The sequence below is a fragment of the Hemitrygon akajei genome, chromosome 22, assembly GCF_048418815.1.
Source record: "Hemitrygon akajei chromosome 22, sHemAka1.3, whole genome shotgun sequence".
NCBI classification, from domain to species: domain Eukaryota; kingdom Metazoa; phylum Chordata; class Chondrichthyes; order Myliobatiformes; family Dasyatidae; genus Hemitrygon; species Hemitrygon akajei.
This window is the reverse complement of record NC_133145.1, coordinates 22,977,214-22,994,844: the sequence shown is the minus strand read 5'-3', so window position 1 is coordinate 22,994,844 and position 17,631 is coordinate 22,977,214. Positions and strand designations below refer to the sequence as shown.

At 45.0% G+C, this 17,631-nt stretch overlaps 1 protein-coding gene across 8 annotated transcripts in view; it reads right to left on the bottom strand.

The window, feature by feature from the left end:
- The window catches only part of LOC140714553 (putative uncharacterized protein MYH16), a 340,102-nt gene that overhangs the window by 23,799 nt on the left and 298,672 nt on the right, over nucleotides 1-17,631 (bottom strand). For all 8 annotated transcript variants that reach the window (XM_073025840.1, XM_073025835.1, XM_073025838.1 and 5 more), the window contains 3 exons: nucleotides 9,321-9,453; nucleotides 7,471-7,687; nucleotides 3,285-3,421 (listed from right to left, as the gene is read on the bottom strand). In XM_073025840.1, the coding sequence (XP_072881941.1) occupies nucleotides 3,285-3,421; nucleotides 7,471-7,687; nucleotides 9,321-9,453 (487 nt within the window). The remainder of the gene's footprint in view (nucleotides 1-3,284; nucleotides 3,422-7,470; nucleotides 7,688-9,320; nucleotides 9,454-17,631) is intronic.

Below are 17,631 nucleotides of genomic sequence, written 5' to 3'. Positions count from 1 at the left end.
TGCTTTAGCTGCATCCAGTGTTCTGAGCTGCAACTCAGTGTAAAATGGTGTTCACAACTGGTTAATGATTAGCCCCTATGATGTTGGGCTATTCAGTACCGCTTCAAAAGGTGCTTTGCTTTCTTTCTCTCAGTTACAGCTGCTACAACCACCTGTTACTGCTGCATACATGTTTTTCATCTTCAATCATTTTCAGTAATACCTGTACCCTACCTTGGTAATCATTTCAGTTCTTGAGAAGAGTCTGTGATGAAAACTAAGGCAGCAGCTCCCTGCATGTTGACCCTCATCAATGATAACTGAAGCTTTAGTCCAGCTCACCTACGTTAGTTCATCTTATAACATATTCAATCCCAAGTGATTGAAGCAAAAACAAGTTGCTGGGAGATCACCAAACTGACCATTGATTAAGTACCAGACCCAAAGTTACTTTTAGTGAAGTCACTGCAGAGCCACAATCTGATTAGGAATGGTCAGCATGGCTTTGTCAAAGGCAGGTCGTGCCTTACGAGCCTGACTGAATTTTTTGAGGATGTGACTAAACACATTGATGAGGGTAGAGCCATAGGTGTAGTGTATACGGATTTCAGCAAGGCATTTGACAAGATACCCCATGCAAAACTTATTGAGAAAGTGAGGAGGCATGGGATCCAAAGGGGCATTGCTTTGTGGATCCAGAACTGGCTTGCCCACAGAAGGCAGAGAGTGGTTGTAGACGGGTCATATTCTGCATGGAGGTCAGTCACCAGTGGTGTGCCTCAGGGATCTGTTCCGGGACCCCTACTCTTCGTGAATTTTATAAATAACCTGGATGGAGGGATGGATGACCTGAAGTGGAGGAATGGGGCAGTAAATTTGCTGATGACACAAAGGTTGGGGGTGTTGTGGATAGTGTGGAGGGCTGTCAGAGGTTACAGTGGGACATTGATAGGATGCAAAACTGGGCTGAGAAGTGGCAGATGGAGTTCAACCCAGATAAATGTGGGGTGGTGCATTTTGGTAGGTCAAATATGATGACAGAATATAGTACTAATGTTAAGTGTGGAGAATCAGAGGGATCTTGGGGTCTGAGTCCATAGGACACTCAAAGTTGCTGCGCAGGTTGACTGTGTGGTTAAGAAAACATATGGTGCATTGGCCTTCATCAATCATGGGATTGAGTTTAGGAGCCGAGAGGTAATGTTGCAGCTATATAGGACCCTGTTCAGACCCCACTTGGAGTACTGTGCTCAGTTCTGGTCGCCTCACTATAGGATGGTTGTGGGAACAATAGAAAGGATGCAGGGGAGATTTACAAGGATGTTGCCTGGATAGGGGAGCATGCCTTATGAGAATAGGTCGAGCGAACTTGGCCTTTTTTCCTTGGAGCGATGGAGGATGAGAGGTGACCTGATAGAGGTGTATAAGATGATGAGAGGCATTGATCATGTGGATAGTCAGAGGCTTTCTCCCAGGGCTGAAATGGCTAGCATGGGAGGGCACAGTTTTAAGGTGCTTGGAAGTAGGTACAGAGGAGATTTCAGGGGTGATCTTTTATGCAAGAGAGTGGTGAGTGTGTGGAATGGGCTGCTGGCGACGGTTGTGGAGGCGGATAGGATAGGGTTTTTTAAGAGACTCCTGGACAGGTCCATGGAGCTCAGAAAAATAGAGGACTATGGGTAACCCTAACAGCTTTGTGTGCTGTAGGTTTTCTATGTTTCTATGAATCCCAAAATTAAGCTGGATGCTTAAATTAGTGACTTTGCATTAATATCCAAGTTCTGAATGAAAGGTGTCTCCTGTTGTATACACAGATGAAGCAATTATTTACCACAGAACAAGATCAACTAACTCCAAGATGAATGTGGTGTGACTCTGATCTGGGTATCACTGGTTGAAATTGGTAATGAGGAAGAGATTTTCAAGGTTAGCTTTGTTTGTTACATGTGCATTGAAACATACAGGGAAATGTGTCATTTGCATCAAATCAAATCAGCAAGGATTAGGTGGGACACAAGAAAATCTGTAGATACTGGAAATCTAAAGCAACACATACAAAATGCTGGAGGAACTCAGCAGGCCCGGCAACATCTACGGAAAAAAGTAAACAGTCAAAGTTTCGGGCCAAGACCCTTCATCAGGATGAAGTGTCTTTGCCTGAATTGTTGACAATTTACTCTTATCCATAGATGCTGCCTGTCCTGCTGAGGATTACACTGGGCAGCCTGCAGAAGGCTGCAGGAATGGCCTCCACTAATTCAAGTAAAACAATGGGATCTTCAAATCTCATCAAAGCCCTGGACAAGATTTGAATTCCATTCCAAGAGCTTAACCTCTGACAACACAGCGGTACCTCAATATAGGGAGGCAGGGAACAGTGTGGGCTTTAAATCCATAAATTGACTTGTATGAGAAGATCCACCAAAATGAACAAAGCTGATGCGGATGGTCATGAAAAGAGAAGTTGAGTAAGTCGTGATGGGACTGGGTTGTGCTGGAAACCAAAGGCAACATCTTCAATCTTCTCAGTATGGCTGAGAAGATATTCTGGTGGCCCTCTCATCCCTTCTCCTCCACTCCCATGCCCTCATGGCCTGTCCATCACCTCTCTCTGGTTTGCCACCTCCTACCCTTTCTTCTATGGTCTATTGTCCTCTCCTATCAGATTCCTTCTTCTTAAACTTACACCTCCTACCTATAACCTCCCAGCTTCTCACATCCTGTATCTCCCCTGCCAGGCAATGCTCTCTGCATCTTTCTATTCTGGCTTCTGCCCCATTCCTCTCCAGTACTGATGAAGGGACTCAGTCTGAAATAATCCCTCCAGAGATGCTGCTCAGTTCTCTCAATATTTTGTGTGTTGCTCAGTTTGGCTCATACAGGGTTGGAGATGAAACTGATTAACATAAAGGCAGTAAAGAATCAGGAGATTATGGTGCTGAGGCAGACTAGCTTTTACCCAATGTACAATCGACTCTGACCGATGTTCTTGGATGAAGTTCCCAAGCACATGTTGCAGTATTCACTTTGTCCCGGTTTGCTGAGCTGCCCGCAGTACATTGCCATGTATTGCCAGTGCCATCTTGTTGGGACTTTGCTCCCCCAGGCCTTAAAGCCAAGAACAACCAGCAACCCTCAGTTAGTGAGACTTTTTAAGCTAAAATTATGTACAAACAGCTTCTGTCCCTTACATTTAAGTCTAGTGTTTACTGAGCATTCCACAGCACAATAAAGACCTTCTCCTGTACAGTTGGCTCCTTCGATGTTAAAGGTGTTGCTTGGCCTGTGGAACTAATGGAGTTTACCTCTAGTGCTGCCTCTGACTCCTCGAGAGTTGCCTGCAGCTCCTCCTTTTCCATCTCGAGTTTCTTCTTGGACTTCTGCAGCTCATGGACACTCTTGCCTCCCTCGCCCAGCTGATCTGTCAGATCGGTAATCTCTTCTGCAGAACCAATCCAGGGATACTCGTCAGCATGGAACAACACTAACAATAACAAATCAAGTTCAACGATGCCCTTAACCTAATACAAAGAAAAGTGACACAAAAGAATTGCAGATGCTGGCAATGAGCTAAAAACTGAAAAACTCTGCAAGTCAGGCAGCATCTATAGAAGAAGAGACAGAGCCTCTCTGTCATAACTGGGAAAGAGGAAACAAATTAGTCAAGTTAGTAGAGAAGGCGGATAAGGATATTGGGGGGACACAGGGATTTTTTTGATAGGGCTAAAGGGCAATTAGTTTTTTTTTCTATGTAATGCGGTGATAATCTTCTAAAATCTGTGTATAGTTGTATACTCTCACCAACGTGGATATGCCCAGCAGCTCAGGAAATCGATATTGAGGAAAAAGGTACAAGGAGCAGCAGAGAACTGACACCAACCCACAAAAATCTGGGAAACACTTCACAGTAGAGTATAGTGGCGTGGAGTCTCAATATACAGCCCAACCACTGATACAGTTCAGCGGTCAGGTGTGGAAACAAGTATTACTGCTAACTAGCACATGCACAACACGCTGGAGGAACAAAACAGGTCGGGCAGCATCCATGGAAACGAATTATCAATGTTTCGGGACGAGTAAGGATGAGTACAAGAGCAAGGAAATCCTCTTGCATTTGTACAGAGCCCTGGTGAGACCACACCTGGAGTATTGTGTACAGTTCTGGTCTCCAGGGTTAAGGAAGGACATCCTGGCTGTAGAGGAAGTGCAGCGTAGATTCACAAGGTTAATTCCTGGGATGTCAGGACTGTCTTACGCAGAGAGGTTAGAGAGACTGGGCTTGTACACGCTGGAATTAAGGAGATTGAGAGGGAATCTGATTGAAACATATAAGATTATTAAGGGATTGGACAAGATAGAGGCAGGAAATAAATATGTTCCAGATGCTGAGAGAGTCCAGTACCAGAGGGCATGGTTTGAGAATAAGGGGTAAGTCATTTAGGACAGAGTTAAGGAAAAACTTCTTCTCCCAGAGAGTTGTGGGGGTCTGGAATGCACTGCCTTGGAAGGCAGTGGAGGCCAATTCTCTGGATGCTTTCAAGAAGGAGCTAGATAGGTATCTTATGGATAGGGGAATCAAGGGATATGGGGACAAGGCAGGAACCGGGTATTGATAGTAGATGATCAGCCATGAGCTCAAAATGGCGATGCAGGCTCGAAGGGCCAAATGGTCTACTTCTGCACCTATTGTCTATTGTCTATTGAGACCCTTCATCAGGACTGAAGAGGGAGGGGGCAGGGGCCCTATAAAGAAGGTGGGAGGAGGGTGGGAAGGAGAAGGCTGGTAGGTGCCAGGTGAAAAACCAGTAAGGGGAAAGATCAAGGGGTGGGGGGGGGGAGGAAGCAGGGAGGGGATAGGCAAGAGAGGTGAAGAAGGAATGTAAGGGGAAAGCAGTATGGTAGTAGAAGGAGGCGGAACCATGAAGGAGGTGATAGGCAGCTGGAGGAGGAGGCAGAGTGAAACTGGGATGGGGGAAGGGAGGGGGAGGGAATTACCAGAAGTTGGAGAATTTAATGTTTATGCCGAGGGGCTGGAGACTACCCAGACAGTACATGAGGTGTTGCTCCTCCAACCTGAGTTTGACCTCATCATGGCAGTAGAGGAGGCCACGAATGGACATATCCGAATGGGAATGTGAAGTAGAGTTGAAGTGGGTGGCAACCAGGAGATCCTGTCTGTTGTGGACGGAGCGGAGGTGCTTGGTGAAGCGGTCCCCCAATCTGCGTCGGGTCTCGCCGATGTAGAGGAGGCCACACCGGGAGCACCGGATGCAATAGATTACTCCAACAGACTCACAAGTGAAGTGTTGCCTCACCTGGAAGGACTGTTTGGGGCCCCGAATGGTGGTAAGAGATGAGGTGTAGGGACAGGTGTAGCACCTACACTTGCAGGGATAAGATAAGTGGAAGATCTGTGGGGAGGGACGTGTGGACCAGGTAGTCGCGGAGGGAACGATCCCTGCGGAAAGCAGAGAGGGGTAGAGAAGGAAAGATGCACTTAGTGGTGGGGTCCTGTTGGAGGTGGCAGAAGTTGCGGAGGATAACGTGCTGGATCCGGAGGCTGGTGAGGTGGTGAGGACAAGGGGAACTCTGTCCCTGTTGTAGTGACAGGAGGATGGGGTGAGGGCCAAAGTGTGGGAAATGGAGGAGATGTGGGTGAGAGCATCATTGATGATGGCAGAAGGAAAACCATGATGCTTAAAGAAAGAGGATGTTTGAGATGTCCTGGAATGGAAAGACATCCTGGGAGCAGATGCGGCGGAGACAAAGGAACTGTGAATAGGGAATAGCATTTCGCACTTTGGCCCTCACCCCATCCTCCCGTCACCACAACAGGGACACAGTTGCCCTTGTCCTCACCTATCACCCCACCAGCCTCCGGATCCAGCTCATTATCCCAACAGAGAATGCCTTGGATCTGAGGCAGATTCTAACACAGAGTGATCTTTGTCCCAGTTTGCTCTGGATTGGTAGAGGGAGCACCATGTTCAGAGTTTAGAAAGTTACACATTGAAACTTCAAGGGTTGGGAGTAAGTAAAGTAGAAGACATACAAATACATGGACAGTGTTAAAAATCATCTTGTATCATCAGAGGCAGGGAACCATGTGGAGAGGTGGGAAGGAATGGAGCAACAGCTGACGGTAAGGGGTGAGTGTGCAGTCCTAAACAGGTACTGAAATGTAGATGGTGGTCGGTGAGGTTATCATGAAGTTTGGGTGTCTCTTGGTCACTCCACCACATCATTCCCATGGCTAAATATTGCCATAAAGGGTTTCAGACTGAGAGTTAAATTCAGGTGTCAGTAATAGCACTCATGCTCACACACTCAGTGGTCACTTTATTTGGTGCTCCTGTACATCTGCTCGTTAATGCTAATATCTAATCAGCCAATCAAGTGACAGCAACTCAATGCGAAAAACTTGCAGGCATGATCAATAGGTTCAATTGCTGTTCAGACCAAACATCAGAATGGAAAAGAAATGTGACTTTGACTGTGGAATAATTGTGGTTTGAGTGTCTCAGAAACTGCTGATCTCCTGGGATTTTCATGCATGAGTCTCTAGAGTTTACAGAGAACGATGCAAAAAGCAAAAAAATCAAATCCAGTGAGTGGTAATTCTGGGGGCAAAAAAGCTTTGTTAACGAAAGAGTTCAGAGAATGCCCGGACTGGCTCAGGTTGACAGGAAGGCGACAGTATTTCAAACAGCCATGCATTACAGCAGTGGTGTGCAGAACACCTCTGAATGCACAACGTGTTAAACCTTTAAGTGGATGTGCTACAGCAGCAGAAGACCAGGAACATGCGCTCAGTAACCACTTTATTAGGTACAGGAGGCACTTAATAAGTGAGCTCAGAGCGTATATGTTGTGGGCCCTCAATAGTAAAGTGAACAGTAAATTATGACTGATGCTTCAGTGCAAAAGAACATTTATAGGTAATTGAATCATTCTTTTCCCCATAGACATGCCAGGGAGCTGGGCATATCAGGGCTGAAGAACCTGTTAGTGACATTGCAAGGCATGTGGTGCGCTGAGGTGGGCTACTCTGTTTTTTAACCTCTCTACAACAAGGTGTGGGTTTTAAGGCAGTTATCAGTTAGCTACTTGATTGCTTTGTAGTTGACATCAGATCTGACATCTCAACTTCTGCTGGATGTAGAAAGCATGACCTGAATTAATTTGCCTCTACAGATGAGTTACATGCTGTTTTCCAGCTGCCCACTTTAAACCCTTCATATCCAGTTACAGATGCTAAAAAGCACTAACTGAATGCCGGAACGTTAGGTCTAATCTTTTTATTTATTCTGTGCACAATGCTGATGAGCAGCTAAATAACATAGTAAGTCATCTATATAGACTTATGATTGTTAACGATACTCTTGAACATTGTCTTTCTATCCCTCTACATTGTTTTATGTCAAACACGGAACCTGTCCACTGATGTTAATATTACGCAACTGTACCCAAACATCTTTTCCTCAAATCTACCTTGGAGTGTTTTGTTCTCCCGCTTAATTGAGTCCAGCTGTTCGATCAGCTCTTCATAGGAAGTCTTCAGTTTGAAGAGCTCGGTGGCGTATTGCCGACACTCTTTCTGCGAGGACTCCAGCTCCATCTGAATCTCCTCACACTTCTGACGCCAGTCTGAAATCTGCTTGTCAATCATTCGTTGCTTCTTGTCCAGGGTTGCACCTGCTGCATTCGCCTACAGGAAGAGGAAGAGAGTTTGAATTCTTCTCATGTTTAGACATATGTTCAACACATAGAGGAAAGTGAAGATTGATGGCTTGGGTGCAGAGCAGCTTTGTGTCTCATCACAGACAATCATAAAACTTCTGACACTATTTACTGGAAAAGGGAGTGAGGTAGTCTGCTGGAAACAAGATACCTTCTAGTAAGGGTATGAATTGTTTCTGGTGTTAAAGGAATCAGTAGGAGTCAATGGGTGTGTGTGTGTGAGAGTGAGAGAGAAAGAAAATGCTTTGCAGAGTGAGATTAATGGGAATAGTTGAAACCCATCATAGAATGGTTTCCTACATCATTAGGGAACACAATAAATAGACAACAGACAATAGGTGCAGAAGTAGACCATTCGGCCCTTCGAGCCTGCACCGCCATTCTGAGATCATGGCTGATCATCTACAATTAATACCCGGTTCCTGCCTTGTCCCCATATCCCTTGATTCCCCTATCCATAAGATACCTATCTAGCTCCTTCTTGAAAGCATCCAGAGAATTAGCCTCCACTGCCTTCCGAGGCAGTGCATTCCAGACCCCCACAACTCTCTGGGAGAAGAAGTTTTTCCTTAACTCTTCCTAAATGACCTATCCCTTATTCTCAAACCATGCCCTCTGGTACTGGACTCTCCCAGCATCTGGAACATATTTCCTGCCTCTATCTTGTCCAATCCCTTAATAATCTTATATGTTTCAATCAGATCCCCTCTCAATCTCCTTAATTCCAGTGTGTACAAGCCCAGTCTCTCTAACCTTTCTGCGTAAGACAGTCCAGACATCCCAGGAATTAACCTCGTGAATCTACGCTGCACTTCTTCTAAAGCCAGGATGTCCTTCCTTAACCCTGGAGACCAAAACTGTACACAATACTCCAGGTGTGGTCTCACCAGGGCCCTGTACAAATGGAAGAGGATTTCCTTGCTCTTGTACTCAATTCCCTTTGTAATAAAGGCCAACATTCCATTAGCCTTCTTCACTGCCTGCTGCACTTGCTCATTCACCTTCAGTGACTGATGAACAAGGACTCCTAGATCTCTTTGTATTTCTCCCTTACCTAACTCTACACCGTTCAGATAATAATCTGCCTTCCTGTTCTTACTCCCAAAGTGGACAACCTCACACTTATTCACATTAAACGTCATCTGCCAAGTATCTGCCCACTCACCCAGCCTATCCAAGTCACCCTGAATTCTCCTAACATCCTCATCACATGTCACACTGCCACCCAGCTTAGTATCATCAGCAAACTTGCTGATGTTATTCTCAATGCCTTCATCTAAATCGTTGATGTAAATCGTAAACAGCTGTGGTCCCAATACCGAGCCCTGTGGCACCCCACTAGTTACCACCTGCCATTCCGAGAAACACCCATTCACCGTTACCCTTTGCTTTCTATCTGCCAACCAGTTTTCAATCCATGTCAATATCTTCCCCCCAATGCCATGTATGAGAGATAGCAGGGGAATCAAAAGGCATACAAGGAAATGCCTGTGGCCAAGGTAACTTCTCATCTCTTTGGCTGTAGAGTATACATAACCTGGGCTGCTGAGCTAACTTGCTGGACTGCGTCTGCTGGTGCGAGCCACTCTGGGGAGACCTACCTTCTCCAGGTCAATGCTCAGCTCCTCCACCTCGATTTGCAGCCGCTGTTTGGTTTTCTCCAAGCTGGAGCACTTGGCCTGGGCTGCTTCTGCGGCCTCTTCAGCCTCCTGTAATCGACACGTCAGCTTCTTCCTGTTGGTATCCAAACATGAAAACCTTATTTTCTTTCCACTCCAAGACAATGAAAACTTTGCACAGACAGCGGCAACAGGCTACAAAGCAATGAACAGAACCCGGCTGGCACAAAACCCTCTGCCCAGGCTCTCCTAAAAACCCACTCCAACTTCAGAAATAAGCAAGACCAACACCTCCTGGGATATTGCCCGTGGCGACCCATGATGGGTAAGCCCTTGGCTTGTTGTTGTTTGTCATCTGCATCAATAATTTAGATGAGAATGCAGAAGGCATGGTTAGTAAATTTGAGGGTGACACTAAAACAGGTAGTATTGTGGACAATGAAGGTTATAAAGATCACAAAAGTTTTTTGATCAGCTGAGGAAGTAGGGGAAGGAAAGGCAAATGGATTTAATTCAGTTAAGTTTGAGGAGTGGATTTTTGTAAGTTAGATCAAGGAAGAGTTTTCACATTAAAATGGCAGGACCGTGGGGACTGTTGTAGAACAGAGAAAGTTCAGGTATATCCTTCCCTTAAAGTGGAGTCACATTAGACAGGTGATGAAAAGCCTTTTGGCATACTGGCCTTCAGTAGTAGGGCAATGAATGTAGGTATTGCGAGGTCATGGTGCAGTTGTACAAGACACATCTGAAGCCATATTGTGCTTGGTTTTAAACACACTTTTGTAGGAAAGATGTATTAAATTGTACAGTTCACAGGAAAGATTTACAAGCATATTGCCAGAACTGGAGGGACTAAATTATATGGAGAGGTTGAACAGGCAAGGATTTTGTTTGCTTTGAATTTAGGAGATTGAGGGGTGATCTTATAGATGTTTATACATTAATGAAGAGAACAGGCAGGATGAATGCACTCTGTCTTTTTGCCAGGGTAGGTAGTCAAGAAATAGAGAGGGTGTAGTTTAAACTGAGAAGGGGGAGATTTAATAGGAGCTTAAGGGGTAACTTAGTCTTTCAGAGGGTGGTCAATATATGGAATGAACTGTGAAAGGAAGAGGCTGAAGCAGGTACAATAACAAACTTTAGAAGAGTTTGACAAGTATGTAAATAGGAAAGATTTACAGGGATATGGGCCAATTATAGACAAATAGGACCTGTTTGCATGGGAATCTTGGTCAGCGTTGGCCAGTTGGACTAAAGAGCCTGTTTTGTTGCTGTTTCACTCTATGACAGACCTAGCCTGAGAATGGAAAAGGAATTTCCCATAATAACATTGATTAGTTCTAGCAAGACCAATGAAGAATGGTCCCGCTTACTAAGTTTTTCAGCAAGTTCTAGACAGTCATTCATTACAGAAGTATTGGACTTCCTTCAGTTTCAATGGCTAAACTTTAGTGTGTTGCTTTAAGCCACTAAGCTCATGGACAATTGAGGTCAGTGCTTTCATTTCAATGGAACAGTTCCAAAATACAACACTAGATGGCACCTGGAGGCTACTGAAAATGGGAAGAAATTGGAGAGGAAAAAAATATTGCAGATATAAGAAAAAACCAGGTCCGGCAACATACATAGTGTGAGAAATACAGTTAACATTTTTGATCTTTCATTATGTTGTGAGGAGAATTCTATCAAAGCCTTTAGTATGTGGAATAAATGTTGAATCTTTGAGAATCAAAGGTTGAAAGGTTGACAAGGTCCCTCACGAGAGACTCATCCAGAAAGTCACGAGGCACGGGATAAGTAGAACCTTGACTGTTTGGATAAAAAATTGGCTTAAAGGAAGAATGCAGAGGGTAGTTGTGGAAGGAAAGTGTTCTGCCTGGAGGTCGGTGATTAGTGGAGTGCCGCAGGGATCTGTTCTGGGACCTGCTATTTGTGATTTTTATAAATGACCTGGATGTAGAGGCAGAAAGATGGGTGAGTAAGTTTGCGGATGACACGAAGATTGGAGGAGTTGTGGATGGAGCTGTACGTTGTTCAAGGTTCCAAGAGGCTATAGACAGGCTGCAGAGTTGGGCAGAAAAATGGCAGATGGAATTCAATCCGGACAAGTGTGAGGTGATGCATTTTGGAAGGACAAACCAGAAGACTGAGTACAGGATTAATGGTCAGTTACTTAAGAGTGCGGATGAACAAAAGGACCTTGGGGTTCAAATCCATACATCCCTCAAGGTCGCTGCACAGGTTGATAGGGTAGTTTAGAAGGCCTATGGGATGCTAGGCTTCATTAACAGGGGAATTGAGTTCAAGAGTAGGGAGGTCATGTTGCAACTCTACAAATCTCTGGTGAGACCGCACTTAGAGTATTGTGTTCAATTCTGGTCACCTCACTATAGGAAGGATGTGGAAGCTATGGAGAGGGTGCAGAGGAGATTTACCAGGATGTTGCCTGGTTTGGAGAACAAGCCATATGAAGCAAGGTTAGCAGAGCTGGGACTTTACTCTTTGGAGCGTAGAAGAATGAGAGGGGACTTGATAGAGGTCTACAAGATTATGAGAGGCATAGGTGGATAGTCAGTACCTGTTTTCTAGGGCACCAATAGCAAACACTAGAGGGCATATGTACAAAATTAAGGGAGGGAAGTTTAGGGGAGACATCAGGGGTAAGTTTTTTTACACAGAGGGTTGTGAGTGCCTGGAATGACTTGCCAGGGATGGTGGTGGAGGCATTAGGGGTATTTAAGAGCCTCTTGGACAGGCACATGGATGAAAGAAAAATAGAGGGTTATGGGGTAGTGTGGGTATAGTACTTTTTTAAAAGGATTATATGAGTCAGCACAACATGGAGGGCTGAAGGGCCTGTACTGTGCTGTAGTGTTCTGTGGTTCTATGGTAAGAAACAGGTTAGTCAGTGGATGTGGTTACCTGGATTTTCAGAAGTGTTTTGACATGGTGCCTCACATGTGCCTGCTAAACAGGATTTAAACCCCTGGTGTTAAAAGCAAGACACTAGCATGGGTAGAAGTCTGACTGACCAGCAGAAGGTAGAAAGTGGGAGATAATGGGGGTCCTTTAATGAAAGGGTGCTAGTGGCCACTATAGTGGAGTTTTGCAGGGGTCAGTATGGGGACTACAACTCTTCACCTGGATGAAAGATAAAGGATGGCCAGTTCTGCAGATGATACCAAGATGTGGGGGGGGGGGGGGTCGGGTGGAACAGGTAGTGTCAGTGAGACAGGAAACATGCAGAAAGACTTACGTAGTTTGGGAGAGTAGGAGAAGAGGCAGATGGATTACAGCATAGGGAAATGTAGTGTAATACACTTTGGCAGGAGGAACAAAGACACTGACCACTTTCTAAATGGGTAGTAAATTCAGGGACTTTGGAGACCTGGTTCAGGATTCCATCCAGGTTAACTACAGGTCGAGTCAGTAGTGACAAAGTCAAATCCATGCTAGCATTCATTTTGAGAGTAGTAGAACATAAAAGAAAGGATGCACTGCTGAAGCTTTGATCAGACTGCACTTGGAGTATTGTGCACAAATTTTGGGCTCTGCTTCCAAAAAGAGACGTGTTGCCCCTGAAGAGGGTCCAGAGGAGGTTCACAACAATGAGCCTGGGAGTGAAAGGCTTGATGTCCGAGGAATGTTTGATATCTCTGGGCCTGTATTTGATATTATTCAGAAGGATGAGGAGGAACCTCAATGCAACCTACCATACGCTGAGATAGAGTGGATATGGATCCAAGGGCACAGAAACAAGGAATGATCCTCTAAAACTGAGATGAAGAGGGATTTCTTCAGCCAGAGGGTGGGGAATCTATGGAATTTCTTCGAACAGAGGGCCCTGGAGGCCAAGTCATTGGCTGTGTATAAGGCCAAGATTAATCGATTCTCGATTGGTAAGAGAGAAGGCAAGAGAATGGGGCTGAAAATATGTCCAGCCAAGATTGAATGGTGAGGCAGCTTCAATCCACTGAATGGCTGAATTCTTCTCCTATATCTTATGAATCTTTTTTTTTGTTTTTAAATGTCAATTGCTAGACTAGAGTCACAGTAATAGAATACTACAGCACAGAACTAGGTCCCTCTGCCCATCTAGTCCATGCTGAACTATTATGCTGCCTAGTTCCATCAATCTGGATCCGAATCATAGCCTTCCATAAACTAAATTTCTCTTAAATGTTGAAATCGAACCTGCATCCACCACTTCTGCTGGCAGCTCGTTCCACACTCTCACCACCCTCTGAGTGAAGAGGTTCTCCCTCATGAGGACCTCATGTGGTCTGTACACACCGACTGTGTGATGGAAAAGACACAACAGTGCCTTTTACACCTCAGGCAGTTGAGGAAGTTTGGTATGGGCCCCCAAATCCCAGGAACTTTCTACAGGGGCACAATTGAGAGCATCCTGACTGGTTGCATCACTGCCTGGTATGGGAACAGTAATTCCCTTAAGTGCAGGACTCTGCAGAGAGTGGTGCGGACTGCCCAGCGCATCTGTAGTTGTGAACTTCCCACTATTCAGGACATTTACAAGGACAGGTGTGTAAAAAAAGGCCTGTAGGATAATTGGGGACCCAAGTCACCCCAACCACAATCTATTCCAGCTGCTACCATCTAGGAAACGGTACCACAGCATAAAAGCCAGGACCAACAGGCTCTGGGACAGCTCCTTCCACCAGGCCATCAGACTGTTGAACTCATGCTAATTTGATTGTACTCTATATTACACTGACTGCTCTATTTATTATCAATTACTATGACTGTACTTTGCACATTTAGATGGAGACGTAACGTAAAGATTTTTACTTTATGCAAAGGATGCAAAGGATTTTTACTGTATGCAAAGGATGTAAAAAAATAAAATCAATTTAAATTCAAATACGTCACCCGTCAACCTTAACCCATGAACTCTAATTCTAGTTTATCCAACCTCAATAGAAAAAAGCCTGCTTGCATTTACCCTATCTATACCCCTCATAATTTTGTATACTTCTATCAAATTTCTCCACACTCTTCTACATGCCAGGGAATAAAGTCCTAACCTATTCAACCTTACCCCATAACTCAGGTCCGTAAGTCCCAGTAACACCTTTGGAAAATATTCTCTGCATTCACTCAATCTGATTGATATCATTCTTGTAGGTAGGTGACCAGAAATGCACACAATACCCCAAATTAGGCCTCACCAAAGTCTTAGACAATATCAACATATCATCCCAACTCCTGTACTCAATACTTTGATTTATGAAGGCCAACGTGCCAAAAGCTTTCTTTACAACCCTATCTAATTGTGATGCCACTTTCAAGGAATTAAGGATCTGTATTCCCAGATCCCTCTGTCCTACCGCTCTCCTCAGTACCCTACCGCTCACCATGGAAGTCCTACCCTGGTTTGTTCTCCCAAAGTGCATTACCTCACACTTTTCTGCATTAAATTCCATGTGCCATTTTCCAACCCATTTTACCAATTGATCCAGATCCACTGCTAGATTTGAATCCTTAGTCACTGTCTACAACACCCTTGGACCTTATGTGTCTCCTGCTACTGCATTTCCTCTGTAAATGTAACACTATAGTCTGCTTTGGTTATTGCTCTTCCTTTTGTACTACCCCGATGTTACTTCAGTTTTGCAATGATTTGTACAGATGGCATGCAATGCACTGTTTTTCACTAAATCTCCTTTTGAGCGAGTTCCAAACGTGAATAGAAATGGATGTCTGAGCGAGATCACTGGAGTATGTGCAACTCACATTTGGAACTAAGAAAATATTAACTATGAACTGTCCCGTTTTTATTTCATCCAACAGACCCGTCCTATCACATGTGCTATTTCTTAAAAGCCTCTAAAGTGACTCAAGCTTTGATCCTGCTATTTAAGAAAGCTTATATTAACATTGGAGGCTGTCCAAACCAGATTCCTTTGACTAATTCCAGGCATGAGAAGTTGTCCCACTAGGTGAGGTCTGGAGAAGATCAGCCATGATTACATTGAATAATGGGACAGGTATGATGGGCTGAATGGCCAGTTTTGACCTCTATTTTCTCCTCCTTCATCCTGCTTCTCTTGATTTTGTGCCCGGGGCTCTCAGTATTACAAACAACACTAATTCTTAATCTGCGCTGAGTCTTGTCCAGAGAGCTGCCAGTCGTGATTCAAGATCATTTTTGAATCTTTTCCAAAGCCAATTAAAATATTTTTAAACATTAAAAAGATAACATGACAGGGCACATATTCAATTAAGTTTAAAAAAGTAGAACAAATCCAATCAACATGTTTTAATAAGCTTCCCAAGTAACTGATGTGTGTTGTTAAGTATTTTGCCTCGAAATTCCAAGACACACTCAGTATGGAAAATAGGCATAGTAGGGCACTCAGACCATCGAGTCTGCTCTGCTATTCCATCATGGTGATTTATTCTCCTTCTCAAACCCATTCTCCTGTCATCTCACCATAACCTTTGTTGTCCTGACTAATCGAGAACCTAATCAACCTCTGCTTTAAATGTACTGAATGGATTGATTGTGGCAATGAGTTCCACTGATTCACCACCCTCTGGCTAAAGAAATTCCTTCTCATCTTTGCTCTCACTGGAATCCAGAAGAAAGAGAGGGGACCTCATTGAAACCTAACGAGTGTCGAAAGGCCTCGATGTGGAGAAGATGTTTCCTATGGTGGGAGAGTCTAAGACACAGCGTCAGAATAGAGGGACATATAGAAGAAAGGTGAGGAGGAATATTTTTATCCAGAGGATGGTGAATGGGTGGAATTTGTGGCCACAGGTGACTGTAGGTATACTTAATGCAGAGGTAGATAGACTCTGGATTATTCGGGGCATGAAGGGATAAGGAGGGAAGGCAGGCTGAGTGGGAAATCGAAGCAAGAGGCGGAGAGGGAAGAGGTAAAAGAAGCTCGCAGAAAAGCTGTTTTTTTTAAAAAAACTGATCGGGGCAAAGAGGCTAGACTGTGCAGGCGCGTGACGTAGTGCCAAAGGTTTAAAAGAAAGACCGCCATATACAGCGGCCATCGTCGGAGTGGACTGAGGTAGAGTGGGTCGGCTTTGGCTCAATCAGGCTTCGGCGAGAACAGGCAGAGGCGAGTTTGAACAGGGCACGACTGCGCAAGCACGTGAAAGTCAGCCTCTGAGATCAGCGGGGGAGTTTAAAAAGCGAGGAGAGGCTGAGTACGAGCTTCACTCCAGGTGAAGTAAGGCCGAATAAGCTCCTTTAATTAATCTAATTAGATTAGGAGTAGGTAATGGAGGCAGCAGTTAGGGCAGTCAAGTGCTCTGTTTGCAGTATGTGGGAAGTCAGGATGAGCACAGCTGTCCCTGATGACTACACCTGCGAAAGGTGCATCCAGCTGCAGCTCCTGGCAAACCGTGTTAGGGAACTGGAGCTGGAGCTGGATGAACTTCGGATCATTCGGGAGGCAGAGGCAGAAATAGACAGGAGTTTCAGGGAGAGTCACCCCTAGCAGTCAGGAGACAGGTAGTTGGGTGACTGTCAGGAGAGGGAAGGGTAATAGACAGGAAGAGCAGAACACCCCTGTGGCCGTTCCCATCAACAACAAGTATACCGTTTTGGATACTGTTGGTGGGGACAACCTACCAGGGACAAGTTGCAGTGGTTGCGTCTCTGGCACCAAGACTGGACCCTCAGCTCAGAAGGGAAGGAGGGAAAAGAGGAGAACAGTAGTGATAGGGGATTTGATAGTTAGGGGGACAGATAGGAGGTTCTGTAGAAGAGATTGAGAATCCTGGATGGTCTGTTGCCTCCCTGGTGCCAGGGTTTGTGATATCTCGGATTGAGTTCTCAGTATTTTCGAGAGGGATGGTGAGCAGCCAGATGTCGTGGTCCATGTAGGGACCAATGATGTGGGTAGGAAGAGTGAGGATGTCCTGAAAGGTGAGTTTAGGGAGCTAGGTGCCAAGTTATAGGACAGGACCTCCAGGATAGCAATCTCAGGATTACTACCAGTGCCACATGCAGGTGGGTTTAGGAATAGTAAGATTGTGCAGATCAACATGTGGCTGAACACATGGTGCAGGAGGGAGGGCTTCAGATTTATAGATAATTGGGCAGTTTTCCAGGGAAGGTGGGACCTGTTCCGGTGGGATGGTTTACATCTGAACTGGAGGGGGACAAATATTCTTGCAGGTAGGTTTGCTAGAGAGGCTCCAGTGGATTTAAACTAGATACAGGGGGGGGGGGGGGGTGAACCAGAGTGTAGGAACAGGTGTATGGGAAGAAGGAAGAAAAAGACAGTAAAGTTCTTTGTACTGTTAGAGA